At 46.4% G+C, this 22546-nt stretch overlaps 1 protein-coding gene across 3 annotated transcripts in view; it reads right to left on the reverse strand.

The window, feature by feature from the left end:
- Positions 1-6502: 6502 nt before the first annotated feature.
- The window catches only part of PITX2 (paired like homeodomain 2), a 40727-nt gene continuing 24683 nt past the window's right edge, over positions 6503-22546 (reverse strand). For 2 of the 3 annotated variants that reach the window (XM_087962961.1, XM_087962960.1), the window contains exons 4-5: positions 11842-12047; positions 6503-8028 (exon numbers count right to left, since the gene is read on the reverse strand). In XM_087962961.1, the coding sequence (XP_087819087.1) occupies positions 7465-8028; positions 11842-12047 (770 nt within the window). In that variant the 3' untranslated portion in view covers positions 6503-7464. Of the gene's footprint in view, positions 8029-11841; positions 12048-14429; positions 16348-22546 lie in introns of those variants that run through there. The other variant, XM_026668692.2, reaches the window with a different exon arrangement.

Genomic DNA, 22546 nt, shown 5'->3' on the forward strand with positions numbered 1-22546 from the left:
GGTGAATAAAAGTGGATCTTATCAACCTTATCTTATATTGTAAGAAAACCTCATGTAATCTAATGAGATTTATTCAGAAGAGGATACAACCTTGTATATATTTTCCCTGATGGGGAAACTCAACAGAACGCAGGATGAAGGACATTCCATAAGGCTTGGATTGTTCACTGACTAGGAAGAAAGTTTGCAGCCCTGAAAACACTTTCTAAAGAATGTTATGGTTATAAAATACCAGATTACCACCAGAGGTCACCAGATATAGAAGTTCTGGGTACCTATATTACAGTATTGAACATTCATCCAGATTTTTACTGGATAGTTATGGTAGGCTTGATTTTAAGTAGGATTTGCTCTTTAAGGGAGGAATCTAATGTTACCAAGGGTACCCCAAGACATATGTCCCAATCATAACCCTGGTTTCCCCTAAATTAGCTAGACTAGTTCCTTGAGGGAAGACCAGGATGAAACACTGACCATAAGTTAGACCAGAAGTTATACCAGAGCTGGCTGGAGAATTCTGGAGTTCACAAGTCCACAAGTCTTAAAGTTACCAAGTTTGAAGACCCCTGGGTTACACTGAGAAAAAAAAACAGTGACCAAGGTCATTTATATTGTTTTCAAGAAAACTACACTTTTGTTGTCTTTGAAACCATCCCTCTGGAAGAAGAATCTTCATTTACCTTTTGATATTCCAAATACATACCTCTGGAACCTTGGCTTTCTTACTTGACTCCTTACTTGAAAACTTCCATGGAAAGTAACCAGATTATTATCATGTACATATACTGAGCCCAGAGAAAGAATTCTCGGCTACTGAGTGCTTAGTTTGATTTGAGAACAGCTGTTTATGGAAGTTTCCAAACTCTATGTAAATATTGATTGAAGGTGATTTATGGTCATGATAACATTATTACTTGCTCTGTTCATCCAGCTACCAGTTCAACTTGTTCAAGTCAGTTGTAACAGACTGGATGCTACCAAAGGGCGTGTACAACTTGCACCAACATTTTAGGAAAATCTGGTGATCTCAACGCTGGGCTGTCTAATAGCAAAACAGAATCAATCCAAGAATGAACTGGAAGATTATGGTGAAAGTGGCAAATGTTGCAGATGGACCTATAATCCTGTCTATGTTTGCTCTTTTGTGAGTCTGACTCGTTAGGAGGGACAAAAATGAACGTAGCATCTGTATATCGGTGGAGCTCACCTGGAATCTTGTTTGGATGCCTATTTATTGAATTAAAAACTGTACTTGGTGGTAACTGCTTTGTGTGCTTGGATCTAGATGAACATTTGTTTACGACAATCTTTATAGCGTACACACGTTGTGCTCATCAAAATTTAGATGCATCAGAACACTGGCATGAAATACATGTGTGCAGTTTAAATTCATCAGGGCACACTATGTTCCAAGGTGATATTTGTCATAATTAAACTGCTTAAGAAATAAATGAAAATATTGTCTCTTCCCACCAATCCTGCTTGTGTAGGAAATTCCTCATGTGATCCTGTCACCACTAAAATAAATTCCTGGCATTCTTACCCCCACCTCGCTCTGCTGGTTGTTGTTTTTTGGAATGGTTAATTGCTCTTCAACTCAGCCAAGGTTGAGTGTTTAGCAGCATACTTTGCCATTAATTCCAGAATATAGAAGAACTATTTGGGCACAAAAGGAATGTGTATAAGTGCCCAAAATGTAATCTTAATAGTCAACTTTTAGGGAGCGGGGAATATTAGACTGAGTTTGGGTTTGGATTGTTTGCAGTACCAGCCGATCTTAAACTTCTTCAGAAAGAAGTCCTGCTGAACATAGCAAGATTTAAGTCCAAAAAGTGAAGGAATTGCAGACTTTATGAATTTCGTTGGTCGATTAAAGATCACTGGAGCCAGACAAAGGTACAATCCCTTCCTTCCTTCCTTCCTTCCTTCCTTCCTTCCTTCCTTCCTTCCTTCCTTCCTTCCTTCCTTCCTTCCTTCCTTCCTTCCTTCCTTTTCTTCCCTCCTAGTGCTAAGCCATTTCGCTCTTTCTGTCTAGAAATGCTAATTCTATTCTCGAACTACAGATGCCCAAACTTTTCCCCAATACTCTTCCCTCGTTGAATTCAGAGTCTAGCCCCATTCAGACGAGCTGCCCCTTCGGAATTGCTCCACGGCTGCGGGGACAAAGTCGCGGAATGAAAGAGTCCAAGCCGCGGCTCCGCTTCCAAGCTGGAGCATTTCCAGGCCTTGGACGCGCCCAGCTGTCCCGGCCTCCCTGCCCGCCAGGGCCCCCGAAGGTTGGCAGAGGAGAGGCGAGGGCGGCGGGAGACTCGGTCTCCGGACTCAAAAGGGGAGGAGGAAAGGAGAGAGGGACTCTGCCCCTTTTTGCTTTTTCTTTTGTGGATTGCGATGTGGATTCCGAGCCAGACAGCCCTGTTTGTTCACACGCCTGGGCTCAACCGCGAGGATCTCGCTGGTGTTTTTCATAGATCCCTCAAGGGAGCAGCAGCAACTCCAGGCGCTTAATTGATGGCCTGGTGCTTAAGACGTGCAACTTTGAAAAGCAATGTGGATTTTTTCTTTGGAGTCCGGTCTTTTACTCCTTCTCCCCACCGCACCTCTCTGCATTCTTCTGCTTTCCTGCCCCAACAGCTCGCCCTGTTTCCAAAGTCGCCTGCGAGAGAGAGGGGGGAGCGGGAGGGGGGAGAGAAGAAATGAGAGGAGAAGAGGAGAAGAGAATGAGAGAAAGAGAATAAGAGGAAGAGTGGAGAGAGACAGGGAGGGAGGGAGAGAGGGAGGAAGAGTGGGAAGGAGGAAAACTGGGACAAGGAGGGAGGGGGAGAGAGACAGACAGAGAGGGAGAGAGGGAGGGAAGGAGAGGAAATGAGAGAATGAGAGAGAGGAAGAGAGAGAGAAAAAGAGAAAGAGACAAGAGAACGAATAAGAGGGAGAGGGGGAAGGGAGCAGAAACCACCCTCTTTCCATTTGTGGCAGATCAAGGCATGTAAAATGCTCCTAGGAAGGAATAAATGGCCCTGTGGAGGAGGAGGAGGAGGAAGAGGAAGAGGAAGTAGAAGGAGGAGGAGGAGGAGGAGGAGGAGGAGGAGGAGGAGGAGGAGGAGGAGGAGGAGGAAAAAGACAATCTCCTTAAAATGAGAGAGTATCATTTCTGCACTCCTGCTGTCCTGAAAAGAAGGTTCTCTCCCATTTTAGACAATAAAATGCAAGATTTTTTGGGGGGCGGGGGGAGTCAAGCCGGGTTCACCAATCGAGTTATCAATGTCAGAATCCAGCACAAGGATTCCTTGGGTTTGAAGTATGGTTTAATCCAGGTGGCACTGATGTTATGTTATGTGGGAAGAAAGGGGAAGAAATGCGGGGTTGAATTCCGAATATAGGACCAATCCATCAAATGCAAGTCTGTCAGCTCTGAAAGGTAAATTAAAGCAAACGCGAGCCCGGATTTCCCTGAAACTTGCTTCTAAATCTCTTCGACCTGGAAATCTGTGTTTAAGGCCCCACCACTCCATCCCAAAATGAATGGGCCGCGCTGGAAATGTTATTGGCGTGAACAGAAAATGGGGCGGAAAAAGGAGAGGCCGTCACCAGGAAAGTCTCTTTCTTGTTCTTTATTAAAGTGCTGGTTCGGGGTTGCCCGCAATTGGGATTAATAATTACCATTAATTTAAACACTGGGCACGCAAGGAGAATAGCCGTAATAAAGATCTCCCCAGACCCTTTCATTTCCCAGCCTGAAGTGTTGACAAGGGGGAATCAATCCACAGCAAACTCCTGGCCATGGAATACTAGGTGGGAAGGGAGAAAGTCTTCGATCCGGCTGCCTTTAGCCTCCCCGCCCCTATGCCTTTCGTGAGGTTGGAGCTGGCCCCTCTCCCTTCCCCAGCCCCAGGCCTCTAAGACCTCCCACCGTCAGGCCCTCTGTCTAATGCAGGGGTCTCCAACCTTGGCCACTTTAAGCCTGGAGGACTTCAACTCCCAGATTCCCCAGCCAGCAAAGCTGGCTGGGGAATTCTGGGAGTTGAAGTCCTCCAGGCTTAAAGTGGCCAAGGTTGGAGACCCTGCTCTAACGTGTTGGACTCCCAGTCTCAGTTGGGGATGGGGAGAGTTGCGCTCCCACGCATCTGGAGGGCGCCAGGTTGTGTGGCCCAATCCGCATCTAGGTTAAAATTCAGGAAAAGACCGATCTTCAGCTGTGGTTTTGGCATCTCAGTATTCCAACTTTGAAAGGTGACAGGCGCGCATTTTCTACTGGAATCCTCCTGCCTTTCTTCTTTCTTTCTTTCTTTCTTTCTTTCTTTCTTTCTTTCTTTCTTTCTTTCTTTCTTTCTTTCTTTCTTTCTTTCTTTCTTTCTTTCTTCTCTTTCTTCTCTTTCTTTCTTTCTTCTCTTTTTCTTTCTTTTTTTAAATTTTACTCCGAAGTATAGTGTCGCCTGTGGTTTTGTGCTGCTGTTTTTTCCCCCACAGATTTTTTTTTCCCCCAGCACCTTTAAGGCTTTGACGCTTCCTCGAAATCGGAAGACTCTCCTCTTAAACGACTCAAAAAGTATCTCGCGCCTGTGAATTGAATTCGGAGGTTTGCGGTGACACCGGCTCAGTTTTTTTCCATCTGGACCCTGGTTGAGGCCCACGCGTCTTTGCAGATTATGGACTATAAAAACCAGCCTTGGCCGAATCCTATTAAGTGGCGACGGGGGGCGGGGGGGTTGGTGGGCGGAAGGGATGTGTAACAGGTCAAGCCAAAGAATAAAAATAAAAATGGACGGTTGAATAAGTTTCCAGCGGCTGGAATTGCAAGTTTGCTTGGGGCAGAGGCGACTTCAGGTGCTGAACACTTCCGCCTTCCCCCTTGCAGCCTTCCTCCCTTCAGGTCCCCCTGCGCTTCCTTCGCTGTCCCGAAAACAAGGGAGGCGAGGCTAGGCTTTTGTGTCCAGGCAGGGTTTCGTCAGCTGTGGAAAATAAAAATAAAAAAATAAAATAAAAAGAAGAGCCCAGTTGCTTCGTAGGGAGGGCCTGGCCAGCACCAGCGATGGACTTTAGCTGAGGTCTTTCTTCTCGTTCCTGCTATTCGGCCGCGATGCGGAGCAGGTCTGTGTGCTGGGATTGTTGATAAAGAGACAAAAGGGCAAAACACGCGCGCGCACACACACAAAACTGGGCATCGGGGAGCGGTGGGAAAGGTTTCGGTCTGGGTTCTCCAATCCTTTTTGACCGTATCCGCTGTATAATTGAGCGTTGGATCCTTTTTTTTTTTTTTTAACTTTCTCTCCTAATTTCGCGTTCCTGTTTTGTTTTCGATCCTTTTTAGCTCTCGCCTGTCCCTCTGCCGGAACCTCCAGGCTCAAGAGAGGTGGCGGGCTAATTCATCCCGATTTGCGCCATCCTGCCGCAGATCATCACAACGCATATCATGTGCAACGCCTATCATCCGCGATGGGTTTAAGAACCAGCAGCTCTCGAGATCCAAGTAGTTAGTAGGCCCACCTCGCTGGAAGCCAAAAATTGCAACCAATTGCCACACCGTCCCCTCCCCCAAAAGGAAAGGGGAAAAAACAAAAACACTCAGCCTCCCCAGCCTAGCCCGTTTATTTTCGCCCTCCCCCACGGCCCGCCCACAAGGGGCCCGCGGGTCATGAAGGGGTGGGGCTGGCATCGATTTGGGGCAAAGGTCTGTTCCCCTTTAATTAGTGGAGGAATCTCGTTTAAAGGAGGCAGAGGGAGAAAGAAAGAAAGAAAAAGAAAGAAAGAAAGAAAGAAGGAAAGAAAGAAGGAAAGAAAGAAGGAAAGAAAGAAGGAAAGAAAGAAAAAAAGAAAAAGAAAGAAAAAGAAAGAAAAAGAAAGAAAGAAAGAAAGAAAGAAAGAAAGAAAGAAAGAAAGAAAGAAAGAAAGAAAGAAAGAAAGAAAGAAAAACAATGAGGGAGAGAAACGTTAAGTTATTTGATCATTTTATTGGTCAGTTTATTTGTACTAGGCACACTCCGGCCAAGCTTCCAGAACGGTAAAACTTCACGGTTTAAGATGGCTGGCAGAAGGGCGAACCTGCCACCAGAATTTAATTCCGGAGGTTTCCACGAGGCTTTACTCCAGACCGGAGCAACCTCTGTTGTGTAAGGCTCCTTTCCATCTCTACGCGGAAAGTCAAGAGAATCAGATCACTTCTGGATCAAATCCATTTCGGGGATTGGTTTGGTTCGATCCAATAAAGTAAACGGTGGGCCTTCATTCTCCCGGTCCTGGAAAACACCATCTTTGCAAGGCTGGCATTTTATTTAACACTTCGTTCCTCTTAGGCTATGCCAGAGATAATATCAGAGGACAAACTCAGGCATTTTCAAAGTTGTCGGGCTAAAGGGTTTGTTTGATTAAAAAAAAAAAACACGAAATAGTTTCCTCCTCCCCTTTTAAACAACAGGTTGGATAAGAGCTAAGTATTATTTTTCCCTGCCTGGGAAATTTATTCAAAATTTACCAAACCAAAAAAAAAAAAAAAAAATCCAGACCAAACTGTATGCTGTATATTTTACTCCCATGAAACACATTTTTTTTTCCAATGTTGTCTGAAAAGGAAAACACTAATTATACGAAATGTTATACAGGGGTATGTTTTACATTGTAGTTTCAAAAGTCACCATTGCATACACCAGAGGTACTATTCTAAAACTGATATTCACACAATGGGACTTCCTTTTTAATAATAATAATAATATTAATAACATGTTAGAAACATACAGTGTTGCATTTAGTACAGTATATACATTCCCTTGCTCGCAAGCGAAAAAAACAAAACAAAAAACAAATCCCTACTCTCTTGTGTAACATGCTTTATTTTAAAGCCTAACTTTTAAAAACACTGTGGAGATATTACTAACTGCTTTTATAAAATTAATTTTGACATTTCAATATATATATACATCCTTTCCCGTTGTTTTTTTCTTTTAATGTTAACAATGCTAAACATAAAAAATAACAAGCTTATAGGAACATTAAAATGTCATACCATATCCAGTCAAACGTTTGTCCGTATTTTATATATATTTATAATATATGTCCTTGTCTCGGTTGGGAACATTTCTTTCCCATTTTTTTTTTTTTAAAAAAAACCTCTTTCCATTTATTTTAAGGAGCCGAAAAACACCCTGTGGAAAGCAAAGAACGCGGAAATTTCAAGGGGTTCCCTTCTCTCTCCCTCTCCCTCTGCCTGGGTGGATTAAATTCGGCTGCCCTAATTGCTCCTTCTCCTGCTAGCTCTCCCCACCCGCCCCAGCGCTGTTGGCTTTCTATTGAAGGTCCAGGTTCTTAGATGCCAAGGCGAAGCAGCCTCCTTCGTCCCTTCCGACTGTCACGCGCAAATCGATTGCCTGCCCCTCCTTCCCCGCCCGCCCGCCCTCCCCCACCCTCCCTGCCCTCCCCACGCAGCCAAGGAGAGCAGCCACCCCGAAGCCCGGGCCGAAGAGGCTGGCCTTTTGCTCACACCGGCCTGTCCACGGCGTATTGGCAGGCGCTCAGGTTGGAGGCCGGAGTCTGCACGCTGGCGTAGCCGAAGCTGGAGTGCTGCTTGGCTTTGAGTCTCAGGCTGGCCAAGCTAGAGTTACACGTGTCCCGGTAAACGTAGGGAGGGGTCGGCGGGGCATAGGGGCAGGCGGGCGTGGGCACGGCCGAATTGAGCGAAGGGTTGCTTAGGTTATTCAAGTTATTGAGGCTGTTGAGGCCGGAGCCCGGCACGCCGGTGACGGCGGAGGGCACCATGCTGGAAGACATGCTCATGGACGAGATGGAGTTGGGGGGCGAGAACATGCTCTGCGAGGACAGCGGGTTGACGTTCATGGAGTTGAAGAAGGGGAAGCTCTTGGTGGAGAGCGACGCGGAGGTCAGCCCCTTGGCGGCCCAGTTGTTGTACGAGTAGCCCGGGTACATGTCGTCGTAGGGCTGCATCAGCCCGTTGAACTGCGGCCCGAAGCCGTTCTTACAGAGTTCCGCCTGCTGGTTCCGCTCCCGTTTCCGCCACTTGGCCCGCCGGTTCTTGAACCAAACCTTCAGGAGAAAGGAGAGAGAGAGAGAGAGGGACGGAGGGAGGAGGAGGAGGAGGGAAGGAGAGAAGCTGGTCACTGTGGGGAAACCAAAGGACACTAGCATGCTCCTCCGCACTACGGGGCTTCCCAGGCTCCCCGAGGAAAGGAGAAGGGGCAAGCGAGCACCAGAAACCAGAACCCTACCCCGCCCCGCCCCCCCACAACACTTCTTCGGTGACGCCCTCCCCTCCCCTCCCCCTCCAGCCTCGGACTTTACTCATCCTGGTTTTTATTTTACCAAAAATCTTTTTTTTTTTAAAAAAAAGGCCCTCTTAAAAAGAATGCAAGTCCTTCTGCGGAGCCCGAACAATAAACGCCTTCCGATATGACAAAAAGAGCCTTTCAAGGCTCCTTTACAGGGGAGGGGCGGAGGAGGAGGGGGGGAGAGAAAAAGAAAAGACTTTAAGGGTTGTCCGAACGTGAAACGCACCGTTATTTACCTAGCAAGGGCCTCTCCCGGCCCTGCCGTTTTTCGAGAGAAGAGCACCACCGAAAACCTTTGCATCCTCACGACCACACAAGCTTCCCTTCCAAGAAAGCCTTAAGTAACCTGCGCGGAAATGTCCGGGCTGGGCTCCAGAGTTAAAGGCCCAAGTCCCAGTAAAACAGCGCGAGGGTCTGTTGGCCGAGACCTCTCCCCTCCCCCTCCCGAACGCCATTTCCTCAGATCTCGCTGAGGTCAGCACGGAAAACCTGTTTAGCCTAGGCTGTTACACCTTTGGCACAAACTGGTCCACGGAGCGAACAGTTTTGTTCCTCCGATATGTTCCTTATTAACATCTCGTATGGCTACATAAACAAAAAGGCCTATCCTGGCATTTACAATCGTATAATAAGCACACACCAGCTCGCCTACGCTGAATTTTAACAAACGGGCTTCTCCAGAGAGCGGCCAATCTCCTTCTCCTTAAAAGGCACAAAAATGTTTATCCGCAGCTGACTTTGGAGACGGGGAGGACTTTGTTCCTAGCCCCGACAAAAGGTTGAAGTCCGAAGGCGAAGATCGTTCCTAACAAACTCTGAGACCTAGCCAAGAAAACGTCCTGTGCATCTGCTGGTTGGTTTTCACCTCTCCGCGTTTCTGCCCTCTCTCTCTCTCTCTCTCTGCTTTGCAGGTCATTCATTTTGATCCGAGTGGCAATCTTGAACAAAAGGGACGTGGCTCCTTTTTCCACCTCAAACCTCTAACTCCCCTTCCCCACAAAGGCCTAGGAGTCTAGGGCGAGGACGTTAATCCGCTTTAACACCCATTTTTCTACACAGGAGACGAAGAGCCGACCCTCGCGATTATATTAATAATCCGCGAGTAGTTTACAATTTAAATCCGGTCACTGATTTTTCTCTCCAGCAGCCCGGGAGTGGGGAAAAAAAAAAGAAGTCGACATAAATATCGGTTAGGAAACCTTCGAATAAATCTTTTACCTTAACAGCTGGTGACAGGAGCGGCTTTCTTTCATGTGCTAATCATTAGTAGAGCTAAGCTCCGTCCGGGGCTGCTGTTTCTCCTGCGCTTTTGGCAAACTTTGCTCTTTCTCAGCGCAAGAAGGACGGGCGCCTCCGCCGCCCAAAGACAAAGGCGACAGGCGCGCGTCTCTTTCTCCAATCCACATTCCCAGTTTCCCTGCTCGGCCCACCCGCCTCCTTCCGATGTGGATTGGGATGGCCGCTGCTCTTGGGTTGACCCCATCCGAAAGTTCGCTCTAGCCGGGGACCCGCCGCGCTCCCCCTCGATGCAAGCCTAAGGCCGCGGTTTGGACTGCTCTCTCTGCGCGCCCGAAACGCCGAGCCGACCGCTGCAGGCAGACCACCTGAGGGGCGGGGGGTGTTTCCGCCATCTGCAACGGAGGGCCGGCCGTCTTTTTCAGGGCCCCAAGAGCAGAGCCACGCGCTGTTTGTGCAGACGGCATCGTGCCTAACTGAAAGTAATAAAGGCCGTTTCCTTCGTCCGAGTTTTTTTTTCCCTCTCCTTTCTTTTCTAAGCGTTTGGGACGACAATCCGACAAGCTATTACAGAGCAAATCAGTCTAGATGTGGTTTACTTATGATTGGAGCCACCATAATAGTAAAGTTGGAAATCTGAGGGTGATGGCACCGCCCGTTAGAACACAAACACAACTTGCTTACAAGCCCAACAGCAGCTAGAGCAAAATCTCAAAGAGCAATAAATTCTATTAGAAAGAACCCAAAGGTCGCAAAGGATTCTGGAAGGTTGCTTCAATACTGGACTGGACTGTGCCGCATTGTTTCCGAAAGGACAATTTTCCAAGCGGAGGATTCGATTCGAGACCAGGTTAAATACCAAGCTTTTCCATTTAAATGGTTTGAACCACAGGAATTCCGGGTGAATTGACTGAGGAAGCCAAAAGGATCAGCTTCCACCTTATACTTTGCCCTACTTTTCTCCCAGACGCTTGTGGTTTATTTGCGCTTGAGTCTCAACCTTTCCAATTTTTAATTAAAAACAAAAAATGGGGATGTGTGTAAGTTCTGAGTGTTGCAATTAAAAGGGATTCATCAAAAGGACGGTATGGAATGGATTTTAGTGTTCATTGGTCTTTCCTAGATTAAAGAAACACCAGTCCATTCTATACCGGCCTTCGACATTGCAAATGCAACATTTTATTTTCGTAAACATGGATAACTTCGCCACAAAACAGCATCTCTTTTCACTCTACTCCTAGTAGTAAGGAGTAAGTAGGGCTGCATTCAAAAATCCTGTCTTTTCACAACGATTGTTTTGGAGAGTCTCTTTCACTCTCATCCAAGAAAACAATTGTGTGGTTTGCCACCACTCCTTTTTGGAAAATAGCTCCTTCTTCCATCTCCCTTTCCTTGTGTGTGTGTGTGTGTGGATATGAAACAACAGCAGCCACAACACTGAAGCAAGCTGACCTCTGCTTCTCCGGCATCTCTGCCCCCTTCCTTTCTTTTCACTGACTTCCACAGAAACCAGTGAAATGAAGTAAACTGAATTTACTTCCACTTCAAATAAACCCAGGGATTACATCCAAAGGTTCACTTGCCAACTTTCCTGACTCCAAGCAGTAGTAATTATTCAAACCCTACGGAGTTTTAGAATCACTAATCCCATCGAATTAAGAGACCCCCCATCTATGAATTTCTGCTTAAAACTTAAGCTTGGTTTACACAGGGAAAACTCGAGCCCCACCGGATTCCATCCGGTTTTCCTACCACGAGTAGTTCTGGAATACAACCTTGATAGTAAAAACGGGCCTCCCTCCTTCCTCTCAGGCGCATTGGGGAAGTTTCATATATATATATATATATTTTCCTTTCCCCTCCGACTGAGCTGCCTGATCCTGTCGGATTTTAGGGGCTTTTCGGATGGAGCCATAAATCTAAGGCGAGAAGAGGGCCGGGGAATAAGCCACCAGAGTTGTGAAAGCGGAGGGAAAGGAAGGGGGGGCAAAGAATGCGGAGAAGGGAGCGTCACGGGGCCTGGGAAGGCGGCCGAGGTCTGGCATTTGGCGCATTTGAGCTGGGCGCACGTCGGAGCCTGCCTGAGCCGCTTTCTTGGCGCAGGTTTCCTTTGCTCCTTCGCATCCCGTTCCGAACACGCCGCACAGTCGGGCCCATCCATCATCTTCGGAGGGGAAGGCAATCCGTCAAGGCCTGACAGATAGAACCGAGGAGCTGCGCCGGGCCAAAGCCCGCCTCGCTGGAAGCGAAATCGAAAGCAGCGGCCGCCGCCGCCGCCGCCTCTCCCCGCGAAGTCCCGCCCAGCGTCCCCAACCGCGCCTCGGCGCTCTCTTACCCTGACTCTGGCCTCGGTGAGGTTGGTCCAGACGGCGATCTCCTCCCGCGTCGACATGTCCGGGTAGCGGTTGCGTTGGAAGGTGGCCTCCAATTCTTGCAGCTGCTGGCTGGTGAAGTGAGTGCGCTGCCGCCGTTGCCGCTTCTTCTTGGACGGATCTTCGGCGCCCGCGTCCTCATTCTTGCTCGGCTGGCTTTTCTCTTTCTCTGCGGAAGGGGGAAAAAAAAAAAAGCAGCGTCGGGTCAAGGGCCCGTCGGGGAGACTGAGGGGAGGAGGAAAGGAAAGGAAAGGCAGCGGCGGCGGCTGCAAGGCGGAAGAGAAGGAAAAGGAGTCGTCGCCCTCCCCAGTTCCCTCGGCCGGCTTCACAGGCCAGCGACTGGAAGCCCACGCGAGGCCAACCTCTGGGAAGAGCTGCGAAACAAGCCCGCTTCATTGCAGCCCACGCTACTGACAAATCAAGGCGTGCGCCATCCGGAAGGAGCCACAGCCACGGCGGCCTGGCTTAAAATGAGTAAGAACCACTTAAAAACAAAAACAAAAAGCCCAGGCGAGAATTACCTATCCGCAATCAGGTACAGGAGTTTTGGGGAGAAGAAGCAGAAATCCGAAGAGCTGCTTAAAATGAAGGAAGGCGCTTCCTTCCCAGGGAGAGAGCCCATCCGAGAATGGCAAAGCGCTCCTTCATCCTTGAAGTGCGCCTGCAGGATGAGTGGCCCACGGGTGAGAGTGGCTTCCTTGTGCTCTGGACTCTCCCAGGCTTTGAAATTTTCTTTTTTTTTTATACCAAAAGCAGCGGCTGAAAATGGGAAGGGAAGGAAAGAAAGAAAAGGGGGATTCCCACTACTAAACTACCTGCTTAGACTTGGGACACGGATTGTGTAAATTAGTCACTCCCAACCTGAACGTTCAAACTGCCAGGTCCAAGCAGGTTTGCTGTGATTGTTCAAGGGATTGCTCACTCCTTCTCCCCTAAGCATAAGTTTTTATTGCAATTAAACATATAACCGCAGGTGGTTGTAGTGGGACAGTACAAGTCTAAACTGACAATTCTTCTATAATATAGAACAAGGGTCTCCACAAGGTTGGCAACTTTAAGGCTTGTGGACTTCCCTTCTCAGAACTCCCCAGCCAGCAAAGCAATAAGCTCCATTGCCCTGGCAAACACACACACACACACGTTTTTAAAAGGATGCAAGGATAAAGTATTCATTAGAAATGACCTGACAAGATTTTGAGAAGACCGAATATTATCTTGCATATTCTTTTTTTTTTTTTAGACCTACCCATTTTGGGGGCATCCAGAAATTATACCCAATAGTAGATCGCACATTGGAGGATTGATATCGATTGATACAAACTACCGAAAGGAATAAATGCCTATTTTCTCAAAAACTGCAACCAGACTGAAAATCCTTTCAGAAGCAGTTGCTTTACGCACAGCAGTAAGTTTTATGTACAATATGAACTGTAGTAAATATCTACGAATGTATAAAGATAGACACACCGTTCTCTTTAGGTCTCAAGATTGTTGTCCTTTATATAAATAAGAAGTGTTTCGGAGTCAGAATGATTTGACCTTAGTATAATTGGAGGTGGTCATGCTAATCCACGGTCCATACCCATTGAAAACCTGCAGTATTTGACTCAACAGAAGGCCAGCTATATCCGTGGATTTAGCCCCAAATATTTTTTTAAAAATGTATCTAGCATTAACTCAAGACTTGGTGGTTGAACCCAAACTATAAAGTTGACCATGTTCACTTGCAAACTTCAGTTCTTTCCTTCTCCCTGGGCTAAAAATCATGTACATTGCATATTCTGACATCGCTCTTCCAAACAGGAGCTGCAATTGCAGTTAAACTCTATGCACATTGATTCTAAAGTACATCCAGTTGATCTCAACAGGACTTACTCTTGAATAAGCCCAGGCAGGAGTTGTCTTTCAGCAGCATGGTTTAGCAGAATTTCCCAATGCACCTTATTGGAAAGTCTCAGAAACCTTACAGCCAGTCGGTTTCAGGGTCCCTGAATTCCGCTCTCTTGCAATCACATTAATTTCACTAATCTCAGATTAGTGGACATTTTGGGCATCTCGTTATTTCAAGAGCTTTCCCAGCCCCCCTTTAGTTTCCAGTAAAGGGGTCAAATAGTTACTCTTTAAGAGAGATATAAAGTCTGTCTGCATCAGGTGATACTCCTAGGAATTGTTGCTCTGTCTGACTTCTTTCACCTGAGCTCCTGCTGGGTTTACTGCTGGGCTGGCTTTTCTCCCTTGCGAAGACCAAGGTTGGCCCAGAAGATGGAATATTAAAAAATGTCCCCATTCTTTGCCCTCTCTAGACCCCAGAGGTAAATTCCTGCCACTGCCCGATTCACCTTCCCCGTCTAAAAAGGAGTAGAGAATTTCTTCTTCTTTTGCTGATGTTTCTTTGCAGTTCTCTACCTTTTTAATTTGTAACGATGGAAGTAACGGATCAGGTCCTTAGGCCATTACCCCTCCCAGCCACCGCCCGTTGCCACTGTACAATAATGGGGGGAAGAGAAGCCGGAGAAGGTTAGTGGCTGGATTGGGGCAAGAAGTGCCTTACCTGCGGCCTCGGGGCTGGAGGTGTCGGAGATGGTGTGAACCTCCAGCCGATGCTTGGCAGAATCCAGGGCGGATCGCGGCTGGCCGGGGGTCAGGGCTGAAGCCATAACCAGAGCCTGGTGGTGATGGTGATGGTGGTGGTGATGGCAAGACGAGGAGGCGGAGGAGGAAGAGGAAGAGGAAGGGGAGGTGGAGCAAAGCTTATTCCCGGCTCCCAAACGCTCCAGGCTGAGAGGGTCTTTCAGGCAGTTCATCGAGCGTCGCCAGCCAGCCAGCCAGCCAGCAGCCCGGGCGGCCGGGAGATGCGCGCTGGCGGAGAAGAAGCCCGGCGAGGGAGTGGGAGCCGCTGCCAGGGACAGAGGCTGCTGAAGCCCCCTGGCCAGATTTCGCTCCTTCCCGGCCGTTCAGCAGGGCAGGCAGTCAATCAATCCCGCCCGGACCTCAAGGCAAGGGAGGTCCCCGGACGCCCCCCGCCGAGTCCCCCGCCGAGCTCCGCCGCATCGGTGGCTGCAAAGCCAAGGCTCCGGCGGCACAAGCGCCCCCGCTGGGAGAGCGTGGCCAACCCGAGCCGGAGACTCCCAAGGCGGACGGCGCAGCAGACCATGAATAATCCCCGCGAGAGGGCTCGCGGGCGGGCCGATCAGGCGCAGGTAGAGCGGAGTAGATCCAAAGCCATAGGTGGGTCGGCTGCAAAAGCAAGCAAGCAATCCCGGGGCGAGCGAGCGGGCGAGCGAGCCGCTGGCGTTCTGGCCCGGCGGTGGCCGCGATTTCCCTCCCTTTCTTGGGCGCTCGGAGAGCCGGACTCCTCACTGGCCTCCCTGTTTGCCTAACATCTTAAACCCAGAGGCCGCCTTCCCGGGCCAGTGATATCAAGCCGCCCCTTCCTCTCTCCTCCTTCCAGCCTTCCCCCCGAGAGCGAGACTCGCTGCGGAGAGCAAGACGGACGCGGAGCGCAGCCAATCGGAAAGCGCAACGCCCCGGCGCAGGCTATAATAAGAACAGCCTATCAGAAACTTAGGGCAAGGCTCAATGGAAACCTTCGCTGGTCTTCTCTCTCTCTCTCTCTCTCCCCCCTTCCCCAAACCCCTTCCCTCCAGTCAAGTTTTCAAGCTATGCGTTACAAGTCAGCAAAGGGAAAATTGGAAAATCTATGGACGGGGCAGGAAACCCGTCGATCTTTACATTACCTAAGCTTTCATCCTTGGGAAGAAGAAAAAGAAGAAGTAGGGGGGAAAAAAGCTTTCTCCTGCATTTATTTCGGAGATGCCTGCAAGAACTCTTGGAGCCACTCAATAAAACCCAACCTGGAAAAAGACTAGGATCTTCAGAATCGCTGCCTAGCAAGCACCGCCGCACAAAGGATTTTCCCTTAGATTAAAAGAAAGCAGGTATCCCGGAGGTGAAATGCAGCCTTCAGAGTTTTTGCGACGACTTCGGACTTTTGTTTCAGTGACGCAGAAGAGAAACCATATTCTTTTTTTTTTAAAGAACAAGCCAAAGGGAGCGATGGTCGCGGGAAAATGTAGAGAAACTTCTATCCGCTTAGGACCTCTGTAATTCAATGGCTATTTATTATTACACTGAATACACAGTGTAATGAATGTCCCCAATTACTTGTTCAAAATCCCCAATGACCTTAAACTATTAGCTTTTCACTGATCTTAAGGTATCTTTTATAGTCATCTACCTCTCTGATTCTAAAAGATCTTTGTGATAATCCTAAACACATTTCATTCTTTTGCTGATAAGACTGCAAAGATTTGAAATTCGTATCCATCAAATATACTGGAACAAACATATAATTGGCGGTTGAGCCCCTCCCCCCCAATAAAATAAAAACAGATATTGTGTATATTTTTCGCATTTTAAAAAAAGTCCTTAACATCCTTTTGCTATATTTTATTTGGCAATAATGAAAACCAAATTAGAATAAGAATGGGGAAAAAATCACTAGAAATAAACCAGATGCTGAAAACTTTAATTTGCTTCTCCCTTGGCACTTAAACCAAGCCAGGTGAGGGTCCTAGTCAACGAGACTCACCCGCAGAGACAGCCTTTATATATGTGTGTGTGTGTATGACGCCTCAATAAAAGATTATATATATGTATATATATATAACTGAGGCGTCATCGGGAATTAACACGACCTGTCTTACTCCGCTGGAATTATGTTTCCCACCCGCAAATACGGCACTGCAACTTGCGACAAAATCGCATTTGAGCCAGCCTGCCTTACACAGGAGTAGCTCCGCATTTCAAGGAACAAAAAACGAAATAAAACAAAAACGCGCTCTTCTGCCGTCCCTCGTTGCAGGTGAAATTGGCTATTCTTCGCTTTTCTTTTTCTTTTTTTTAAAAAGGTGGTGTTATATTACAACCTTTAGGAAAAGGGAAAGAGGATCTCGGGTAGACTTTGCTTCTAGGCGGAAATCTTCACCCTCTCCTTTCAAAGTGCGGGGCAGTGTGAATACCCCAAAGCGTTTGCTTCTCTCTGTCCCCCCGCAAAATCCCCTCGATTGTGGTACCGTCGTTTACGTTAAAAGGTGCTTTGAATTCGTTTCTTAATCATCGCGGGGGGAATGCCCCCTTTCACTCTGGATTCCCAGTTACTAAACCCGCGGAGTTCGCAGCAGCGGGAGGTAGCAGGAGGATGGACTCGGCCTGGTGGGTAAAAGAGCTCGGCGCAGACTCGTAGGATTGGACCCCGGCGCCCCGGTTTTCGGGATGCCCTCCCTCAAGCAAGCTGCCGCTGATCCCCGGGATGTTGCCACAGGGAGAATGGCTGGACCGGTCACTTTCAACCCCATCCCCGTTTCCATCTCCCCTCCCCGTCTTTATGGAGGGACGGTCCCCGCCCCTTTTGTCGCCTTCCCCGCTAAACCCGCCCCCCCCCCCGCGTATAATTTTAGCAGTATAACTAAGAAAAAAAGCAGGTCTCGTTAATTTACACGCCGCTCATTATCCGCTCATTAAACGGCGAAGCTTTATCCCTGCGATTTGGCAGAGACCTGCCTCTCCCCGAGACCCCTCCGCCTTTGGATGCAGAGAATTCTCTTACATTTGTAGTGGATTTTAAGCTGATAAGACTCTAATTTGCTTAAGTCTTTTAAATAGGGGGCTTTCGATGGGTCTAGCTCTTTTCTTATTGGATTGCCTCTAATTCCCCCAAGATCATAAAGTATATGTATAAAGTAAATAGTTTCTCCCTAAGCACCGCCAGCAGATGACCTATAAGTAAATCAATAAGAATCCGGAGCTTTTCTCTACAATTTGTTTACTAACCATAGCCCGGGTTCTCCTTAACCTCCCAGGGCCACGAGGGGCTCCACACGCCGCGTAAATCCCTCCAATCCCTAAAGCAACTTGGACACTGGCGCGGGGCGGCGCGGCAGAAACTACTCATTCGTAGTAGAGTTGACAACAGGAGGCAGAAAATGCCGCAACCCGCCCCTCTCCCAAAGAGAAACCAGGAATTTCTCCTCCAAACTTGGGAAAAGGGAAGTAGTGAGAAGAAATGAACGGGGTGGAGAAGGGCTGGCACAGTTCGACCCTCTGAGGTTGGGTGAAAGAATACCATCCGATTAAAAATGCCCCCTTTCCGCTCAGAGCGACGCCTTCTCAACCCAAGAGCATCCTAACGCTTTCATTTCAAGCAATCCTAAAGATACACCCCCGTCTTCCATTCAGTTAGGCGGGAGGGAGGAAACCAATCCAACGGACTTTGTATTCGCAAGGGGTGATTACAGTAAAGCTACACAGAAGGAGACACACCATGCTTACCACCTTCGCTGGGAAGAACCCAGCGCCTGCCCTCTGCGATCCTAAATATATCTACACAGAAGCCAGCACCGCTGCTGTCAGTGAGACTTCCACTTAAGGGAATACAAGAAGGCTGCCTTGCCAATTTTGAGCTCAGAGCTGAAGTGGAGATGTGGAAACACCAGTTTTTTTTAAATGAAACACAGGCGTTTTTTGCTACTCCTGAGAAAAATGCAGATCCCATGGGGTTTAAGAAGACTAACCATAGCAATCCATGACAAGAGAGGTATTTAAACCCGGTTAAAGTTGAATTAATGGCTTTACATATGTTACAGAATATGGCCCAGTAAACTACATGGTGGTTTGAATTGGGAAGAGAGTGTTGCTGTGCATAGAAATTGCGCAGCAGCAGCAGCAGCAGCAGGCCCCATCCTGGTTCCCCTTGGGTGGGTTGGATTTCAACCCTTATAATCTCATTGACATTTGGAGGGCACCAACCAGGTTAGGAAAGGCAGCATTTCTCTATCTAATTGAAGTGAGGGCATGACAGCCTGACATCCTATGATTCCTACTTGATTGAAAACATCCTTGAGAATCTGGATTTAATCATCTAATCTAATCTTTCAGATCATGAAATCTAATTACTCTTAACTGGTAGCAACCCTCAAACAAACTCTCTCCTATTTCACAAACTCTCTCCTATTTCGAGGTGGATTACTAGGGCTGAACCTGGATCGTTTCCGTAGAGAAGGACCCATGCTTTACCATTAACTTTACCTATCTTCTTCCAAAACACCAGCCATGGCAAGATGGGCATTAATATTTTCTGAATGGCTACCTCATCCAGACTTGGAAAGCTGGCCCCTAGTTTTGAGTCAAAGGCCAGCAGACGGCAGAAAATAGCATCCAACATAACAAATTTAAATCGATGATGATAATGAAAATATTGATAATAATGATAAATGTGATCTGCTTCTGTACAAAAATCAAGGAGGGAAATGGGCAGTTCGAAAATGTGAAAGACAAACGCACAAAAAGAAATTTATTGTGGAAGCCATAGTTGGCTTCCCATATCATATTTGCTCAAAAGAAGTTAACTAATCCAACATTCTGGGTTTTAATATAAGTGATTGATGGTTTAATGCAGGGGTGTCCAACCTTGGCAACTTTAAGACTTGTGGACTTCAACTCCCAGAATTCCTCAGCCAGCAAAGCTGGCTGAGGAATTCTGGGAGTTGAAGTCCACAAGTCTTAAAGTTGCCAAGGTTGGACACCCCTGGTTTAATGTGTCATGGGAATTTTTTCATTGCTTTATGTTTTTAAATCAGCCATTAAATAGGTTGTTTTGGGTTATTTATTTCTATCTATCCCACCTTTATTATCTTGACAAATAACTCGATGCAGTGATCATATCTTATATCCCTTCCTCCTCTTATTTTCCCACAACAACCTTGTGAGGTGGGTTGGGCTGACAGAGAATGACTGGCCCAAAGACACCCGGCTGACTTTCATGGCTAAGGAAGGACTCAAATTCATAGTTTCCCAGTTTCTAACCTGGTGTCTAAACTACTTAACCAAACTGGCTTTGATCATATTAATATACTTGCAGGAATTAATATACTTGCTCCAAGGCCGCTTCTGTCAAATAATCATCAAATCCAAATAAAATACACCAGCATCATAGAAAAAGAAATAGCCAAGTTAAAAAAAAAAAACAGTAACAGTGCAAAAAACATGGCATTAGTGTTCAGAGCCACATGGTAGAGTAAAACAGACCCTGCAGGAAAGGCTAATGAGTTAAGGCTTTATATTTTTCTTAAAATAGTGTCATGGAGACAGCAATTGCACTGTACAACAATTATGCTTTAGCTTGTTGCCTGAATTCAGTTTTGTCCGGTGCTTGGTGGAACCTTCAAACTTTCATAGGAAGTAGCATTATGCCAAACTCACCAGTAGCAGCGTATTTCCTGAATTAAAGGCAGTGGGTTTTCAACTCCAGCTCAAGGATGGGTTAGAACTTTTGATATGTTAAGAATCTGCTCTGTCCTTGAGAAAGAAGAATTATACATGGGCAATATGGGTTTCATAAGATTCGCGGTTCCCACCCTCATTGTATTTTATCAAAATCCACAGCCAGGTGTGGTTTACTGGACTTTTATAACTAGACTAGCTCTATACCCATGTTTCACTAAGAAACTATGTGATCAAGCTTAATTTTCAGGGAGGAAAATAAGGAATTTTTTTTTTGCCTCTTTCTACCCCATCCATCAGTATTCATCTGGCTAGCCTCCTGTCATTGTGTAAGACAGTTGGGGGCTGTTTGGAAACTGAAACATGGAAATTGAAACGGTATTTGCTGTGTGAGCAAGGAGACAACAAGAAGTCTGGGTGTGGCTTGGCTCAACTGTTCTGTACTAAAGCTGCTTGGTGCTGTGAAACTAAAACTGAAACTCCCGTCCTCTGCTTGTGTTTTTCATTTGGAAGAGATTTCTTTTCAGGTGGGGACGGGGAGTAGAACTCCTTAGCATCAGAGCGTGTTAATAATAATACATGAAATACTAATGCTCTGATGGTCATTTTGAAAAATCCTTTCTTAGTGAGCACCTAGAAGCCAAGAGGAACATATGTGCCAATTTTCAAGTTTGTAGGTTTTATAGTAGTGGAGATTTTGTGATGATGCATGAGTGGTATTTTGCTTTTATATATATATATAGATTGGCCACCAATCTCATCTTTGAAACGTGAAAGGGCCAATCCCTTAACCTGGTAGCTCCTGTCCAAGGTGTGGCATGTGGCATAGCTTTCTTGCTAGTATGAACTCACTTCTGCAGTCACAGGCTGGAGCCAATGGGAAGGTCTCTTACTAAAAAGCCAGAGGTGTGAAACATGCAGTTCTTCTCAAGCACTTTTGATCTTGGACAAGACTTTGTTTTTCTCAAAGAGGTTTGCATAATATAATTTTCTTTTATTTGCATATGCATTTTACCCGAAGGTGTTCCTTGCACTGATCTGTGTGAGATACATTTTTACATAAAGTTACCAAACAAAACCCAACTTCATGGTGGTGGTGGTGATGGTGGTATCTCACCCAGGTTTCCCCTCATGCCTTCCAAATACTGTCCCCTTAAAGCAGGGGTCTCCAACCTTGGCAACTTTAAGACTTGTGGAGTAAAACAGCCAGAATTCTCCAGCCAGTTGAAGTCCACAAGCCTTAAAGTAGACCTCTTCCTTAAGGCATCTCATGAAGCATCTACAAAAAGTAGGCAATAATTAAAACACTATGGTATAATTTATTGTCTTCCCTTACACCACCTTAATTGAGCCCACGGTTCCAAAGTGCCTGCCCCAACCCCTTCAGTGAAAGAACAAGGCAATCCAGTTATGCTAACAGCAGCTCGAAAGCTGGCAGGGAAACTACCTTTCCCCAGGGCGGTTCCAAACCTTACATTAGAAATGCAAGCCTGTCATATTAAACTTAAACAGACAATTGACTGACAATTAATAGACACCCTCTTTTGTGCTACACTTTAGCGTTCATATCATTCCAGGAAAATGAGCATTATTTACTTTAATGCTATTTCTAAGTTGTTTAGATAGTTTGGGAAAGTTGGATTATCAGTGGTATAATTCACTGTCAATGATAATTGATAAGAAATGGTTAATATTTTAAACTTGGCAGAACACAAACCTGCAGAGATATAACAAAGAAGTAATAACCTCCTGTGGCTCTCAGAATGAACTGAGAATTTTGTAGTGAGCTGCTGCTCAGGGACAGTAGTAATGGGTATGCAAAAGGACATCTAGCATTTTCAAACTAGTTAAATATAAGTTGTAAGCAGTTTGAAATGATGATCTCCATTGATTCAAATTGCATTCTAGTATCTTAACTGGACAGAATTATGTGTCCAAGAACAGTTCAAAAGACCTTATACATTCCTCAAAAAAAACCTTGCCTTTTAATTAGGAGGAATAAAACGTTGAAGCTTCAGAGTTTGGAAATTCCTCATCACTGATGTTGTTACTGATAATTTTAAAGTGCCGGTTAGTTCTCACCAGTAAATCTCAGAATTGTGCCATTAAAAATACAATAGGCTCTTCTTATCATTCTCTTTGTTTGTATCACACCCTTCCTTCAAATAAATTGAATTTGTATTCACAATGCCCTAAATTATCTTCTGAAGAACCTTTTAAGGTAGACTAATTAGGCCAAAGTCACATATGCAACTCTACAATGTGCCCTTAACAGGTATGCAGTGTTAGGTTTCAGACTTATAGAAAATAACTGTAAAATATTATGAAGAAATGTTTTGAAGAATCACACACACACACACACAGAGTGTCAAAAATGAAATGAAATAG

Source organism: Notechis scutatus, chromosome 4, assembly GCF_049901735.1.
Source record: "Notechis scutatus isolate UNSWTSFEM ecotype Mainland chromosome 4, rNotScu1.2, whole genome shotgun sequence".
Lineage (NCBI taxonomy): Eukaryota > Metazoa > Chordata > Lepidosauria > Squamata > Elapidae > Notechis > Notechis scutatus.